This window comes from Ambystoma mexicanum, chromosome 5q, assembly GCF_040938575.1.
Source record: "Ambystoma mexicanum isolate Mex_15411 chromosome 5q, UKY_AmexF1_1, whole genome shotgun sequence".
Taxonomy (NCBI): Eukaryota; Metazoa; Chordata; class Amphibia; order Caudata; family Ambystomatidae; genus Ambystoma; species Ambystoma mexicanum.
Genome location: NC_090933.1, coordinates 845,033,692 through 845,051,750, shown reverse-complemented (window position 1 = coordinate 845,051,750; position 18,059 = coordinate 845,033,692). Strand labels below are relative to the sequence as shown.

Sequence of the window (18,059 nt, the reverse complement as noted above, 5' to 3'; positions counted from 1 at the left end):
TTTCGAAGAAAGACAGGGGATTGAGACCCATCATGGACTTGCGCGGTCTGAACAAACTCCTCAGGAAGGACAAGTTCAAGATGGTTACTCTCTCTCAAGCCCTCCAGGCTCTTCAGCTTCAGGACTGGTTGGTGTCACTCGACTTCAAGGATGCTTACTTCCATGTGCCGATCCATCCCAAGCACAAGAAGTACCTGAGGTTCGCGGTTGGCGACTCGCACTTTCAGTTTCGGGTCCTGCCGTTCGGATTGACCTCCGCCCCGAGGGTTTTCACCAAGCTCATGGTGGTGGTGGCAGTGCATCTCAGGTAATGGGGGGATTCACGTCTACCCCTACCTGGACGATTGGTTGATCAGGGGGAGCTCTCCCAAGAAAGTCCTGGATCATCTGTCCGTCACCTGCCACTCCCTTCACAGGCTGGGCTTCTCCCTCAATTTAAAGAAGTCCCATTTGACGCCAACACAGCGGCTCCAGTACATCGGAGCAGTGCTCGACACTTCCCTGGGGCAGTGTTTTCCTCCCCAGGTGAGGGCTCTTCGCATTCAGCGGATGGTGCACAAGTTTCAGCATGCCCAGACGCTCCCAGCGTTAGAGTTCTTGAGGTTGCTCGGCCTCATGGCATCCTGCATTCCTCTAGTGCCAGAGGCTCGCCTGCGGATGAGATCTTTGCAGTGGGCACTCAAGACGCAATGGTCGCAGTCCTCCGGCAGGATGTCGGACCCGGTTCAGGTGCCGGCCTCGGTCGCCTGGGACCTTCTGTGGTGGGCCGTCGAAGGCAACTTGCTGAAGGGGGCTCCATTTTGGCTTCCCTGGCCGGAGGTGACGATCGTGACGGATGCATCCCTCACGGGATGGGGAGCTCGTGCCAACGGGCTGACAGTCAGCGGTCGTTGGTCTCCGTCGGAGTCCAGACTCCATATCAGTCTGTTGGAGCTGAGGGCCGTCAGGCTAGCCCTGAAGGCTTTTCTGCCGACTGTGCGAGGAAAGAGTGTCCTGATCCTGACGGACAACACAGTGGCCATGCACTACCTCAACAAAAAGGGGGGGGCAGGGTCTCTTCCTCTGTGCAGGGAGGCGATGCAGCTCGAGTTCTGGGCCATCCAGCAGGAAGTTTCGATCTCGGCAGTTCATCTGTCCGGAGACAAAAACGTGACGGCGGACGCTCTGAGCAGGCAGAGGGCGATCTCTCACGAGTGGGAGTTGGCTCAGGAGATTCTCCTGGAGATCTTCGCCCTTTGGGGACCCCTCAAGTGGATCTCTTCGCCTCCAGTGTCAACCGGAAGTGCGAAAGGTTTTGCTCGCGGGAATTTCCTCCAAAAGGAGCCTTAGGAGACGCGTTCGTGGTGGAGTGGTCATTCCCGCTGCTGTATGCGTTTCCTCCAGTCCCCGTCATCCCGCAAGTGCTGCGGAGATTACGGAAGTTCGGTTCCCGGATGATCCTCATTGCCCTGTCATGGGCTCAGAGGAAGTGGTACCCGGACCTTCTCGACTTGTCCATCTGCCCTCCACGTCGTCTTCCCTACCGAGACAATCTGCTCTCACGGGAGGGGGGTCAGGTTCTCCATCCAGAGGTCAGATCCCTCAACCTTCACGCTTGGCTTCTGAAAGGTTGAGGTATAGGGATTGGGACCTCCCTGAAGACGTGATGAGGTGTTGCTTTCGGCCCGAAGGCCAGCAACAGTCTCTGTACCGTTGGCGTAAGTTCTGCGACTGGTGCAGAGTTCAGAATGTAGATCCTTTTGCATGTGACATCCTCATGGTTCTGTCCTTTTTACTTTCTTTGTCCCACAGGGGCTTGCAAGTGGGTACCATTAAAGGTTACCTGGCGGCGCTGTCTATCCTTAAGCGCTCGTCTGAAGAGTGTTCTTACTTTAAAATCCCTTTAATTTCACAGTTTCTGAAAGGGCTCACTAATGTGTTCCCTCCGTCACCTTTCCTGGTGCCCGGTTGGGATTTAAACCTTGTTCTTAAGTTTCTTATGGGTGCTCCGCTTGAACCTTTACATTCTTGCCCTTAGAGGCTGTTAACTCTGAAAACTGTTTTTAGTTGCGGTTACTTCCGCTCGCAGAGTGAGTGAGTTACAGGCACTTTCAGTTAAGCCACCCTTCACTATATTTCACAAGGACAGGGTTGTCCTTAGAGTTCTTCCTTCTTTTCTTCCGAAGGTAGTGACGGAATTTCATTTGGCCCAGAAGGTTGTTCTTCCGGCATTCTATCCTCCTCCGCATCCTGGTAAGGAAGAGGAGAGGCTCCATAGGTTTGATCCTAGGAGAGCTTTAAGCTTTTATGTTTCACGCATGTCCCGGGTCCGAGTGGACGATCAACTCTTTATTGGTTACGCTGGAAAGCGTTTGGGGCAAGCTGTGACAAAACAGACTTTGTCTCGCTGGATTATTTTGGCCATCTCGGAGTGTTACCGCTTGGCGGGTAAGGACCCACTGGCTGGCTTGCGGGCCCATTCTACCAGGGGTATGGCTGCATCTACTGCCCTGCAGAGGGGTGTTCCTATTCGCAACATCTGTGATGCAGCCACCTGTGCTTCAGTACATACATTTGTACGTCACTATTCCCTCGATTCCATCCGAGGACAGGATCTGGCCTTTGGCAAGGCGGTCCTTTGCTCTGCTGTTTGATTGGCTATTCTAAATTTTGATTCTAAATTCTTTCCCTCCTCCTTGCTCTGGTACTGCTTTGGGAGTCTGTCATAGATATGGAATACGTCGGAGGACCCAATCCCCTCGAAGAACAAGTTACTTTCTTACCTGGTAACGTTCTTTCGATGGGATGGTCCGACGACGTATTCCATATCGCTCCCGCCCTGCCTTCCCCGCTGCAGAATTTCTTTTGCGATTGCAGCTTACGTTTCGCAAGGCTTTGTGTCTGACTGGCAGTTTACTAATGTCACACGTTCTGGGGGGAAAAACTACAACTGAGGCTACAGGCGGCGTGCGTCCTACTTATCACATCGGATGACGTCGGACGTGGTCCTCGACGACGGCGCATCGACGTCATGGACGCAGACGCCGAAAAAGTTTCCGAAGCAGCACAGCTGTGGTGATTACATGTCATAGATATGGAATACGTCGTCGGACCATCCCATCGAAAGAACGTTACCAGGTAAGAAAGTAACTTATTCTTCTTTTCAGAACACCCCAGGCTGGGGGAATCTCTACACAGGGGTATCTAGTTGCAGAAGGAGCCGGAATGTCTCTAGCATCACTGGGAAGTCATCCCAATGATCTGCGCTAGCGGGGGAGGTCTAATCTGGATACCAGGGCACGTCCCGAGAATGTACGCTTAAGGGCTAATTCCTCAACCTGTAAGGTAGAGGATCCCCCATTGGGGCCTAATAGCACCAGTGCTTGCTCTGGTGCTCCTTCACTGAGGGCAAAAAATATGACCAGCAGCAACAAGGTTTCCCATTGTAGGGCTAATGATAGTGGTTCATGTCTAAATGTTCCCTCAGCAAGGGGCAATTCTGTTACTGGGCCAGCTGAGGGTCCGTTCTCAAGGGCTGATGCTTCAGAAGTTCCACCTTGAGAATGATTGAACTTTCTTGAAGATGTTGCAACTAGTCGGGCCTACTTTAGTTTGCAATCCTGCTGTGATGGAGCTCGAATTATCAGGGTCTACATGAGAAAGTCTTAACATTTCCAAAATCGAGTTGGACCTCAAGCACTGAGTCCCTCACATAGACTGCATCTTTAGAATGTGACCAAGTTCTACTCCTAGTGCCTCCCTACGGAGAGATTCTTTTGCACCCACAGTGGAGTGATCAGCCTCAACTCAAATGATGTTATTGCCAGCTTTGTCTTTGACCCCCACCACCCCCACATCTTCTCCAGTATATTATGTGAACCAATGGCTGGCTAGGCTGACGTGGGAACCAGCTTTAAGAGTCTTGTTCCAGACCACTGGTACCTCCAGAGACCTGTGTCTCAACCAGAAGGCCAGAGCAGTTCATCATCAGAAGATTACTTTTTGTGCCAAGTTCCACTGTCTCATGCATTCTGAAGCCAGGAAGGGGTAATTTAAGAATCTGTTTCGTTACCTAATTTCAAAACCACAAGATCGGCTGAAGCCAGCTTGAAAGGTCACAGATCCTCTTCAGCCTGTCAAAATCACATAAACTCCTCCGTAGCCACCCCTTCACATCCCGGACTCAACACCCGACTCCAAGAGTCATTCTACTCACCCCACAGAACTGGAGAATTGGACGCAGAAGAGGAAGAAATCCCTCCTAATCAAGAGCGTTCCATGATAGACCTGTGGATTTAATGGGATTCTTGGCGATTCCCATGCTGGAATATCCACCAACAGAAATGGTCCTAACCGCAAAAAAGACATCCTTGCAGAAGCAGCATGATCTGGATGAAATCTCACTCTGTAACCCTTAATTATACTAGCCGATACCTCACATCGACTTTTTTTTCATAAGCCTAATGGGTCTCACTGGAGTCCTGCCCTCAACCCTCCTCATTGGTAGTGGCAGATGCCACCATGTATTCCAGGCAGACTTAATTTACAGTCTCTATGGACTATACTCTTGAGGCTTTACACAAGGTTTTACACAAATTCATTGCTGTAATTGCGTCAGGCTAATGTAAAGGCCCTACTGACTGCTGCCTTCCAGAGACTCTGGAAAGATCTCACGTTTTATTTGGCTGAACATGTGGACCAGTTCAAAGGAAGTCTGTTGGATACTTGAGTAATTGTGCAGGATCTTGGGGAGGCTGCTCACATTGACACCTCATTGCGTTGAGGCCATAGGTGCTACACACAACCAAGTTTTCCAATGACTTTCAGGACAAGGTCCTTTATCTCTCTTCCCTTTCAATGGGGTTGACTTGTTCCATCACACTACAGACAAGGAACCTACTTCTGCTTAAGGGATTTAGCCTCTCAGCCCCTACAGCAAAAGCTTCCTCTACCACAACCAAGATCCCCGTTAATTGATGGAGTTAGTAGGTCTCATGGCTCTCAGATGGAAGGGAGAATTTCCCTTCATTTGAAGTCCAGGCGTACCATCACTTCTTACCTGTGGATGATTTAAGATTGACCCTTCCCTCTCTCCTTGTTTGCCATCCTCCCTGGATGCAGGTGTGTGCTTCTCGGCTCCTTCCTTGAGGGAATACATCTCAAAATATATCAAGATGAAAGCCGTATAGGAAGAGCCATTCCCTGGAAAAAGGCAAGATGTTTTACTGTGGCAAAACCGAACCAGGCTTTCCTGTGCACCATTGTTAGATTTGGTGGATTTCAACCTGCATCTGCCCTAAGAAAATGTAAAGATCACTCCAGCTGCGAATCAGTCTGCTCATAAGCAGATAGACTGGATCTGTGTGGTGGATCTGAAAGCTACATATTTGTCCATCCTAATCTGGCCCCTTCGCTGCTCTGTTATTTGTGAAATCTGGTAATTAGGGCTGCTTGGCCTCACAGGACAAAATGCGAATCATTCAAGCTGCAAGAAAGGCAATGGCAATCCAAGAGCAAGTGGCTCTAGTTTTGTTACTGTATTCTAAAGACAGAAAAGGACCTGCTCATGGCTTCCTTAGACATCTTGTGATTTGTTTCCATTTTATTTGCAACTTCGGGCATTAAAGTAGAGACGTGCAGGGCTTACCCATCTGCCTTGGGTGCATACCAGAACTCTGATGATCAGTGCTTGTCAATCTCCAGTACAGTGGTGAAATGGCATTTTGATGGCCTCTTGTCACCTTTTTTCCTTCAGTTAGGCCGCCTCATCCTAAATGGGATCCCAACAAGTTTTTTTTCTCATATAGATCACATCAGCCAGGCGTGTTCGCAATATACACGCTTTTTCAGATGAAGAGCTGTTCACAGTATTTCATAGAGACAAGGTTTTGTTTCCCAAACAGTCTTCTGTGGCGGAAAGGGTTCTCCACTTCATGGATGTCAGAAGAGCCTTAAAGTTCTTCTTGGATAGAACCAAGGAATTTGGAAAAACTGCACAGGTGTTTGTGATCTTTGGAGCATCCAATAAAGCTCTCCAGGAGCCAAAACGACAATTCCCTCATGGGTGCGATCATGTCTACTAGAATACTAGAATCCTATGCCATTTAGAGGTACCCTCAACCTTAAGGATTGCATGCTCATCTTGTGGCAGAGGCTTTCCAAATTCCCATTCATTGGTACTTGAACGCAAAGGCTGATACATGGGCCTTTCCATTGGCCTTCTGTAAACACTACTTTTGGAGTTCAAGGGTGTGTATCGGGGGTCGCCTGGTAGAACTCACCAAAAAAAATTACAAAAGTAGTCAAAAAGAAGTGCAAGAAATATTTATTCAGGGCCCCAGTTGCAGCTGGGTCAGCAAATTCAGATCGCGGAACAGTACTGCATGAAAAGGTGCTGTCAAAGAAACACCCTTCAGGTTACAACTTTTAAACATTGCAAGTAATTATTATTTGTGATAGTGCGACATGAAATAATCTCCCCACAAAAATCTGATTGGGCTTCGTTCTTTGACCCGGTATAGAAAAGCATACATTGTGATCCCTTATTGGGTCCACAAACCTTCTCACACCACCCCATTTGCACCCTGTGATGTCACAATCCACCCTAATTCCCACAGCACAATGTTAAATCATTGAAACATTTCAGACGACCAGCAGAACTTTAATAGTCTGCCTTGGTCGCCTCATCCAGATTCTCATGAGAATGGCCTTTCACCATGACACCATCAGAGCCTTGAACCACAGACCTACTACTGTACAAATGTTGCATATACGAGACACTCTATCCCGTTTCCCAGGGAAAATGTCCTACGGGGCAATTTGAAACTGCTGTGGTTCTTTTCAACTCCATTAGGAAATTGTATTTCATAAATGATTTTGAATTATAAAATGGTCATGTATTGCTTATTTGTTGGCGAAACCTGTGAGCTCTAATCTGTGACCTCGAAAAATAACAATCACTGTGTACTTCTCTCAGCGCTGGCCTGGGATTGCAGACTCTGTGCTAAATCACCAGCCACGGTGGCCTTTGCCGTGCACAAAATGCTAACACACGTTTAAAGTAAAAGCAAGCTTTTAAGGCCTATTTACTCCGTTTCGTTCTACCACTAAGTTTGATTATACTTATCTGTGCTCCTGTATTTATGGATTAGTTTTATTAAGGATTTTATTTCACAGATATCAGAAAGTGCCCCCTCACCTTTTACAGTGCAAGTCTCGTAGCGGATCAGTGCGTCCCGTTCTACCGCGTTGAACTTGCATCTTTATTATAGGTGGATGCCCAGTTAAGTATCACTCGGCAAACTTTTCAGCTAAAAAAATTAACATAGGACTTTTCACCCACTGGTAGCTGAATGCTTCTGAGTCTCCCAGTGGAATGCAGGAAAGGGGACAGGATGTAGGTGTAAGGAAAAGTGACTCGCCATAGTGACTTCTGTACTCCTGGTCCAGAGTGCCCTTTCTCAACAGGCTTCGCCCGCCTTCATCCCCCAGCCCCCCTAAAATGCCTTGGCTTACAGTCCGAACCCGACCTTGGGTGGAAAAGGACTGAAGGGCGAAGCCTGTTGCCGCACAGGCACATGTTCCCCCCCCCCCATACAAATTCAAAAAGGACACTTTATTTGGGTGCTACAAAAACAGTTCTAGCCCTATTCCATATGAAAGAATGCCCCAGAAGTATTGAGGAAAGGGATCGCGGGACTGGGAGTACAGCAGTTACCATGCTGAGTAACTGCCATTTTTTGCTGTTTAAAAACATCCCTGTCTATTTGCTTTGCCATTGCTTGTTCGATTTGTGGCACACCCCTTTGTTCTTTAGTAAGGACAAGCGCAGTAGGGCCCGTACTCCATGAAAAGTGACAGCAATATTTTTGGTTCATGTTTAGCAGGAAAATGCTTTGTATGTGAGCCCGTCAGATCTGCATGTGTGCTGAATTGTGTTTTTTAATACAGATGTATTATTTAGAATACTGATTAAGCTTTTTCTTGAAGCAGTCACCATTTCTATGATATTTTTTCTGCCTTGTGTTGGAAGCATTGAATAGCATTTGTGCTGGATAGAATAAGCGTCCCTAGAATGAGTACTTGTTGCATTTTTCATTTGATCACTGTAGGCCAGAGATTCCCTCATTGGTTCTTTTGTTGCAACTGAACTTTTCTGTGACACTTGAACGGGAAAATGGTTATTGACTGATTCTTACAGCACAAAGCTAACTTGGAACCTTTTGATTTTTCTTCCCCTTTTTACTTAGATTACAGACCTGTCTTTACCAAACTATCTCTTTGCATCTTCTGTTGGACTGTTTCCTACTCAGTTACTGAATTCATATTTGGGAACAACTTTGCGAACAATGGAGGATGTCATCGCAGAGCAAAGCATCAGTGGTTACTTAATATTTAGTTTGCAGGTATGTAGGACTACTGAAAATGTTTGTTCAAGAATTGATGATGGATTTGAATCCTTTTTTTTGAGGTTGGCAAATGTATCTGCGCATGTAAAGAAATACATATTTTCATAATATATACTTTAAGCAGCTGTGCAGTGATCGGTTTGTAGAAAATCGAAATTATTTCATTTAAATATATTTATGTATTTATTTCAGGAACATGAAAATGTGACCTTATTAAGAGTATTGTGATTGACCTTTTTTTTCAAACATTTTTACCATACGTTTTTATTAACTTTTTCAATAAAAGCATCACAGATAGTCAACGAAAACAAAAGAAACACCCCCCTCCCTCCTGAACTCACACCCCACCTGACCCCCCCCCATCCCTCCCCGCCTCCCGATCCAACAGGTCCCCTATTTTCAACTCTTGATATATGAACTGCACACATAGTTCTTTCCCCTATAAAGTCTTTCGGCCAGAGTGCCAGGGTGAATCTATGAATCAGGATCGAAAGCCGACTTCATCTTAGCTTAGCTGTGAGTAATTGTCCCAAATCTTCACAAATCAGATTCGTCCTGAGGGCAAATAATGCCCAATAGTTCCATAGCTTTGGGACAAAGTTAGCAAGTTGGCCCAGTCCGACGTAAATCGTATGTGTTGGCCCTGAATAGAATAAGTAAGCCATTCAACAGCCACCAGAGACCACAATTTAGCGACCCATTCGTGTTCCTGAGGGGGACCCCTCGACTTCCACCTCCAGGCAATTACCAGCGCCGGCTCCATTACCATTATTACATAGAGTTTGCGATCCACTCTCGAGGTAGGAGTTGTAAGCAAGCCATTCAGGCCTAGTATTGCAGACTGAAAAAGACATAAGCAACAGCATCGTAGACCTCCTGAACAACCAAGCCAACGGACAAAACCCGGAAGAGGAGACTCGTGGAACAACAATGGCGCTTCCAGGGGCCAAGGCATAAGAAAATCCCGGGATCTAGAAAATACAGGAGGGTGAACGGCTCCCCGGGTGCAGAATTTTAAAGCCGTTGGCTGCTGAAAAGCACTGATCAATAACGGTTATGCCTCTGCAAAGAATCTGTCTCATAAAGGGGTTATTCGCTGATGACAATGGAAGCTTGAGAATAACGCAGTGAGCTCCTCACCTAATTGTGAACGTAATACGAGGACGAGATGCGATAAATGGAACAGACCTTAAAGGTAATGAGGGAGGTGTTCGAACCAAAAGGGGCTCAAAGTTGTTAGTGGTGTTAATAGACAGGACCGTGGGTTGCATGTTCTGCACTGGTGGCTTGGGATCGACCAGGTGAAAATGACCTGGCTGAGTCATACGCCATGGGGGGGAGGGAAGAGTTAAGGGGTGTTCTGGGAATGGGTTTGGGCAGAGTTAACTGTTTCAAAACAGGTTTATGGTACTTCAATGTTTCATGGGTGGGTTGTATGTCACCTCTGTATACGTGGAATAGAAGAAAGAAGGGCTATAGCGGTACAGTCTTCGGACAGTAAACCGAGATCACTTAAGGTTGCAACACTCAACGTGAAGGGATTGAATTCTCCCAATAAAAGATCCCTAGTGAATAGGGAATTTAAAAGAGCACATCTGGATGTACTTTTCCTCCAGGAAACCAGGTTTTTACGGGGGGGAGAGCGTAAAGTCTTGTACTCCAAGTAGGCTCTGAACACTGGAGCTGTGGTCCCCTACGGAAGGCAGGAGTGGGCATACTAGTCAGGAGAGGGCCCAAATTTGAATCACTAATACAAATGGCAGATGTGGAAGGGAGGGTCCTGGTAGCGGTGAGGAGGATACACAATACCGTCCTTACTTTAGCGACTCTCTATTCCCCCTTATACTAGCCAATCACACTTCGTTTAATGTACGATCCCGAAGATAATGATGGCAGCAGCAGGGCATATTATCATAGGAGGAGATTTCAGTTTATGGGTCGACCCAAATTTGGATAGACGGGCGGGCAACCCAGAAGCACACCTCCCACTAGACGGAGGGTGGGCGGATGTAGTAGGAATGAAGCAAGTATATGGTCTGCAAGAAGCCTGGCGGACCTCCCACCCTGTGGTAAAGGGGTTCACATTCTATTCGGCCCAACACTCCACCTTTACTAGGATAGACTACCTCTCCCTCTCTAAGGAAATAAATGCAGTAGTAAACACCTCCTGATATTGTCCCAATCTCATGCTCCGATCATGATATGGTCATGATAGACATCGGACTACACGCCCTACCACAGAAAAATTCAAAGTGATGTTCCAATGAATCTCTGTGGAAGGGTCCGATCTTCCAAGAGGAGATGACATCGAGATCGATGAGTATTTTAAGGTGAACGATACGGGAGAGGTGTCCAAGAGAATGGTATGGGAAGCGGGAAAGGAAACTTGGAGGGGCATCCTAATTAAAGAGGGGTCGGCGAAAAAAAGAGGGAAAAGGGCCATAATAGAAAACGGACTGAGGAAGGAGATTGCCCAATTAGATGAAGCGGCATGGAACACCAATGAAGACAGGCCTACAAAAATTGCAGAAGCAGTGCAGGAAAGCAAAGAGCTTAGATGCCTAGAGGAAGGACTGCTGATACGCAAACTACAGTTTCTTAAACAGAAACAATATGAAAAGGGAGATAAAGCAGATGCATTGCTGACGGCCAGGTTGAGGGGGCAGGGAGCGGAGAGATGGGTTGCGGATATACAAGGGTTTGATGATCTCAATATGAGAGACTTGAGGGGAATCCCCAAAGCTTTTGCTAATTTCTATGAACGCCTATATACATCCGAGAGGGGTGCTGTGGGAACGGAAGTGGAACATTATATGGTAGGAATAGAAATGCCAAAACTCTCCCGAGAATCGGTAGAAGAGATGGAATCCCCCATCACAACAGATGAGGTGGAAAGAGCTATTAAATGGCTCCCAGTAGGGAAAGCTTCCGGAAACGATGGCTACACGGCCAGATTTTATAGGACCTTTGCCACCTCCCTCCTCCCCTTCATGGTCGACCTATTTAATGAAATCCTACAAATTTGAGTGGCACCTGATTCGTTTTCACAGGCACTAATCTCAGTGATACCTAAGGAAGGCAAATACCCCAAGTAATGTGGATCTTACCGCCCCATTTCTCTCCCTAACATAGATGCGAAGATCTACACCCGAGTGTTAGCAGCAAGACTAGCAATCCATATGCCCCAATTGATTGATCCCAACCAGGTCGGTTTTATTCTGGATAGACAGGACACTGATACGATGCGCAAGACACTCCACCTAATACACGAATCGAAGACCATGACAACCAACCCAGTGCTTCTGTCCATAGACGCGTGAACGCGTTTGATGGGGTGGAATGGTACTTCCTGGAAGCAGTACTATCGAAGGTTGGACTAGGCCCGACCTTCTGTATGGGAGTTAAAGCCATATACACATCCCCGAAGGCATCCGTAATGGTCAATTCAGAATATTCAAGGTGGTTTGATCTGACCAGATGCACGAGGCAGGGCTGCCTTGTGTCAGCTATTCTGTTTGCGCTTTCTGTGGAACCCCTTGCCCGGGGATTCTAGTGGCCGGAACAGAACACAAGGTTTCCCTTTATGCCGATTTACCTTTTGTTCCACATCGCAAACCCTGTGACATCAATACCAAGAGCACTGCAGCTGATTGAAGAGTATGGCACACTTTCGGGCTTTAAAATTAATAGATCCAAATCTATCCTATTTCCATTACAAGATCCTACCCCCGAATACGCTGTGGCACTAGCGTCGCTGGGGCTAGTGATAGAAGACGACACTCTCCGCTACCTAGGAATAAACCTGACCAAAAAGCTAGAATATATTTACGAGGCTAATTTCCCCCCAACTCCTAGCTGGTTCCCACAATGACTTGGCGAAATGGCAAAAGCTGACTATCTCATGGATGGGGAGATTAAACTTAATCAAAATGGTCTGTCTTCCAAGGTTCTTATATCCATTCCAGAACTCAGCCATGGAGGGTGCGTTTGGGGGGGGGCAGAAAACTGAGTTAGAAATGTAAGTTCGAACCTGGAGTTACGGGCTGATTGGGAAGAGGGGAAGGTATACAGTGCAACACTGTTTTATATATTTTAATTGCATCTGTAACTTAATTTCCTTGTTTGTTAAAACTCAATAAAATCAGAATTAAATAAAATAAAGTGTTTAACTCCCATTAACCAGTGTTGAGGCTGAGCATACCTCAGTCTTTCTTTTTCGTTCAGGGAGAATGCATGTTTACTTTGTTGAAAAGACCTAATCTCAGGGGGCGCTGTTGAGCAGCCCAAAGATGGCTGCCTAGCTCCACAGCTCTGCATGATACCAACAGGCATATGCTTATAACAGCGGTCTCCTGGCACTTTTGAACTTGGTAAAGGAAGATTTATATCCGTAAAGGGCAGAGGCACCCCTAGCCCCAATCCTGGGCGAAACCGATACCTCTGCTCGGAGAATCCACCGTGTGAACTCCACGCGCCAACGTGCGACCTGCGGCCGCCTGGGAAGCCATTAATCTCCGCAGCAATCTCCTAGTGTCTGTTCCCTGGAGGCAGAGACCTGCCTGCATACGGCACCTGACATCTATATCCTGTGCCTTGGGTCGAGCCAACTGGACCGTGATTGCAGCCCCGGTCAGCCCTGCTTCCCCTGCCCAGCAACAATCGATCCTGTGGGCCCCGGGAGGGGGGGGGGTGCTCCACCTGCACGGGCTGACGCACTGCGGTGGCCGACGCCTGCACCTCGGCTGCTTGCCAGCTTCATCCCGGCCTGTCCACGCTCCGAGGGCGGGTCAACCAACTGCTCCCCCTTTCCCCCCCCCCCCCGAACCCCCAGTCTGCCTGCTTGTGCGGCACGCAGCGGAGCGACGGTGTCCTCCAGCGTGCTGCTGCGCCACAGGAGGGGGCTGCATTGAACGCTTGAGGACCTCGCCTTCACCAGCACGGGGCCACGGTTGCTCCTCCTGGGCTCCTGGAGCTGCCGCAGGCGTGCCACTGCTCCCTGACAGATTTTGAAGGTCCGCACTGTGCTTATAAACCTCCCCCGCCGAGGACAGTGGGGAGTGCAGGGGACGCCGCGGGATGTGCTGGCCCGCCCGTGCTCCTGCGGGGGAGAGTGGACCGCTGAGCGGCCTAAGGTGGCTACTACCCTCGTATAATGTGACACTGCCAGCCCCCTCTGTGATGGTCAATGCCTGGAGACACAGTACAGCAAGTAGGTGTTCTGTCTGGGGAGAGGGATTGAGGTGGCCCAGAAATACGCTGCTGGAATGGATTTTATTTTAGACGGCGGGAGTCTCGGCGGGGTGCCTGCTGCCCCCTCCTTCCAACGCCACCCATTTTGACCTGTTATCTGCAACACTGTCCCAGCATGCACACTGTCTGTCTGCCCCAGCACACCGCTTCAGCCACAGCACCATGCCACAGACACAGCTTGCCACCTAATAGGACCTAGACACTGGCTGCATATCAGCAGTCCCTCATATCTTCTACTGCCACTCTGGCGTAACCCACCCCGCCTGGATTGAGCTGCTTGCCGTGTGGTCTTCACTGGCACCCTCTCTGTTGCCACCACTGTGGTCCTCCAAATAGCCATCAGATATCGGATCCGAGCTCTGTTGATTGCACCTCCCGCGAAATTACAGTGACATTACCATGTGCCCCTGCTATACGGCGGTCCCCCCGAACCTTCCGGCTTGGCACTCACTTGCCTCCTAGGACACGATGGTCACCTGGCCCACATAGAACTCAATCTGGACCACTTCAAACACCTGTATCTGCTTAGGACTGGGTGCCCCTTGGTGCCAGTGATCCCGGGGGTCCATCTCTCCACCTGTGTGGCTCTCTACTATTAACCCGAGCAAATGCATGGACGTGGCACGAGTCAGTTGAAAGGGGAATAGTGGACTGGCGCTCCTCGACCCACAACTTGGACCCTACCGCAGTGCCGACCTGGCCCTTAGCCTGTGCTGAACAATACTCAAGACCCCAGGCGCAGCATCCTCCCCAGGGTACTGCACTGAGAAGCGCGCTCTGACCCCCGGGGCCGGTGAGTCCCTCCAGGGCTACACCGGGACCCCTGTTACTCCCGCAATACCAGCCCTACCTGCAGAGCCCGAGCCACCACGCCTGTACTGACTGACGGTGCCCTACCGCCAATTGCCCGCGCCGCAAGAAAATATATACCTACCTGTATAATGTCTGGTCCCGAGGAGCCAATAAGGTCGGAGCCATGGACAAATTCGCCAAAGCGGCACCCAAACCTGATCAGGGCTGTCCTTGCCCAGTCAGGAAGATGCTGACATGCCACCGGAAGCTCTGCTCCCTGATCTGACTACAATGATGGAATCCATGGCCAAGAACTTTGCTTCCTTTCATGAAAAACTCGACGATACTAATGACAATGTGGGGTCACTCAAATCCAAATTGGACCAGCAGGGAGCCAGGATCACAGAGGCCGAAACCAGGATTGGGCGAACGAGGATGGACTACACGTACTCCCGTATACCGTGGCAACCCTCACCTGTGACATGAAATTCGTCAAGACGAAATGTGACGATTTGGAGTCAAGGTTGAGAAGGAATAATATCTGCATCGTGGGGGTTCAGGAGAATGCACTCAAGGGTCGCATGGAGCAGGCCACGGAGAACCTTATCAAAGACTTACTGGATAACCCGGAACTGTCTCTGCTGGTTGGGTTGTGGCAGTGAGGGAGGGGGATGCTACTGTTGGGGAATGTTATGTTGAAAACGGCAGGGATGTCGTGACAGTACACGGGGTGAGCAAGCAACATGTAACTATCAACCACACAGTTTCTTTTGCACAGAGATGACATTGCTGGGATGTTCCCTGAAGTGACAACATGCCTATTAAACTAATGTCATGGAATGTTCAGGGGTTAAGTAACTTCACAAAGGCCCGGAGAGTCACCGCTTATGCTCAGACACTGGGTGAAGATACTCCTTTTACAAGAGACTTGTGCCACAGGTCGCCTCACATCAGGCTTGGTGCCAACCTGGGGGCCCAATAGATTTTACACGACATACTCAATCCAGGTGAGTCCTGACGTTGATTCACAAATCCATTCAATTTATATTAAAGAGCCACGTGGACCCCGAGGGCAGATTCATTGTCCTACATGGTGTAATATCCAATGAGGAATATCTGCTTATGAAAGCATTTGGGCCCAATCTTGATTTCCCCTGAACTTTTTGACAAAGTAGTCTTCCTGCTTATGGGCTACATTGCGGTTCCAATCATAAAGGGCAGGGACATGAATTTAATTTTGGATAACAATCTTGATAGGACAAGAGCTGCGCCCAGGGCTATGTCCTGTGTTGCTCGCAGACTGCGCACACACACATGTTGTCACTGGAAGGACCTTGCACCCCCAGTTATGTTATGTTACTTTACATTTATATAGCGCCTTATGTACCATTGGTATGGTTTAAAAGCGCAGGTAGGTTGAACGCCCTTGGGAACCGATGTTCAAGTCAGTAGAGAGAGTCAAAGGTGCGTGTGAGCACCGGATATGTGTGCAGCTGGTGCGGTAATCGTGTAATCGCTGCTTCTTAGCGGTAGGTGTGGTGGTTGAGAGATCAAGAGTATGTGTTCGTTGGTATGAGAACAGCTATAACGAATGGTGTCATAGTAGCTCTGTGTTCTAGTTGAATGGTGGTGTAAAGAAGAGAGTAAGCGTGGTGATGTGATATGATGGGTTACATGCTCTTTCGAAACGTTTCATGCACTCCAAACCATTCCATGTAAATCGTGCAATTCTATGCGCTCCTGTCCGCTCCACGCACTCCGGTCCGTTCCATGCACTTGAATCCATTCCATGCATTTGAATCTGTGCCATGTACTTGGATCTGTTTTGTGCATTTCTAAGTTGTTTTATGCACTCCATACGCGTATTTCACCCGTACCATCCACATACTTCCCATACCTTTCACATATTACCCCAGTTCCATCCACATACGTCACCCGTTCCATCCACATAAGTCACCCATAAGTCACCCATTCCATCTACTTCACCCGTTCCATCCGCTCTAGGCACTCATCTGCTCTAGACGCTCGTCTGCCCTACGCGCTCATCTGCCCTACGAAGTTATCCGCCCTGCGCACTCGCCTGCTCTGCGCACCCTCACGCTCTGCTCACCCTCACGCTCTGCACGCTCAATCGGTCCGCGCACCCACCCGCTCCCCGCACTCATCCGCTCTATGAACTTTCTTTCCACGCACTCATCTGCTATATGCAATCATCCACTCTACAAAGTCGTTCGTTAATACGCACTCATCCACTCTATGCACACTCATCCACTCTATGCACACGCGTCCGCGCTCTGCACACGCGTCCGCGCTCTGCACACGCGTCCCCTCTACATACTCTTCTGCTCAACGCACTCATCCGTTTCTTGCGCTTCATCCATTCTAATGATTTCAACTGCTCCATTCGCTTCTTTCATTTCATCATGCATTATCGATTCAGGCCATGTCATTTGTCATACACACTGGATCCGTTCTGTCTCTCTATCTGTTTCGTGCACTACACCCGTCTCATGTATTTGAATCATCTATTCTGTACGTTCCATTTATGCCATGCATGCATACAGTCAGTGTCTTCTGTCTGTGTACTCATCAGTCTCTTGTATTCATCTTTCCATCCTCTTTTAATTCATTTTGCCCATTTTGTTCATTTTGACCATCGCACTCATTACATCCATTCCATTAATTTAGACCTCATTACTGTTTTTGTACGCTTTTATTCTTTTTATCTACTTCACTGCTATGGTCTACTTTATTCGTTCTATTCAGTTTGTCCTTTTAGTTTACTTTGGCGGTTATTAGTTGTCGATTTCTCGCATGGATCTTGATGTTGTATTGTTATGTGCCTTATTGTTATTCAAGATATAGTAGTTTGTTGGGTTGGTGTCATTGAGATGATGTTATTCATTTTGGGTAAGTTTGCGTAAGTGTTGGTTTTAGGGGAAGAGCCAAGTTTTCCGTAGTTTGCAGAAGGACATTAGATCTTCAGTTAGGCGGATTTGGGGTGGGAGTGTGTTCCACAGCGTGGGGGCCAAGGTTGAGAATGATGATCCGCCTAACCTGACTGAGTTTGTTTTAGGTATGACTAAGAGGCCGGCTGAGCTTGATCTTAGAGTATGTGAAGGGTGATAGGGTTTTAGCTTGTCTTGAAGATATTGAGATCCGGTTTTATGCAATGCTCGGTGAGAAATGCACAAGGTTTTGAAGGTCACCCCTTGGGCCACTGGAAGCCAGCACAGAGTTTCAAGGGCTGGGGAGATGTGGTCTCTCGGGCCGAGCGCTAGTAGCAGTTTGGCTGCAGCGTTTTGTGCTCTTTGAAGTTTATTCAGTTGGTAAGCCTGGGCTCCGAGGTAGAGGGAGTTAGCATAGTCCAGTCTTGATATAACAAATTGATTGGACCGCGGAAAGTCTGTTGGTAAAGGAGAGATATGGAAAGATGCGCCTAAGCGTTTTAAGGTGGTAGTGGCAGGACTTTGAGACGTTGTTGACTTGGCGCGAGAGTGTTAGGTCAGCGTCAAGGGTGGATCCAAGGTTTTTTACTGAGTTAGAGGGAGTCAGTGAGTTGCCCATGGCAGATGGTCAGGGTAGTGGGTGTGGAAGAAGTTCGGAGTTGCCACATACCATGATTTCAGT

At 48.4% G+C, this 18,059-nt stretch overlaps 1 protein-coding gene across 2 annotated transcripts in view; it reads left to right on the top strand.

Annotated features, from left to right (window-relative positions):
- TMEM64 (transmembrane protein 64) overlaps positions 1–18,059 on the top strand; it is a 315,517-nt gene that overhangs the window by 159,414 nt on the left and 138,044 nt on the right. For both annotated transcript variants that reach the window (XM_069621336.1, XM_069621335.1), the window contains exon 2: positions 8,229–8,384. In XM_069621336.1, coding sequence (XP_069477437.1) covers positions 8,229–8,384 — 156 coding nt within the window. The remainder of the gene's footprint in view (positions 1–8,228; positions 8,385–18,059) is intronic.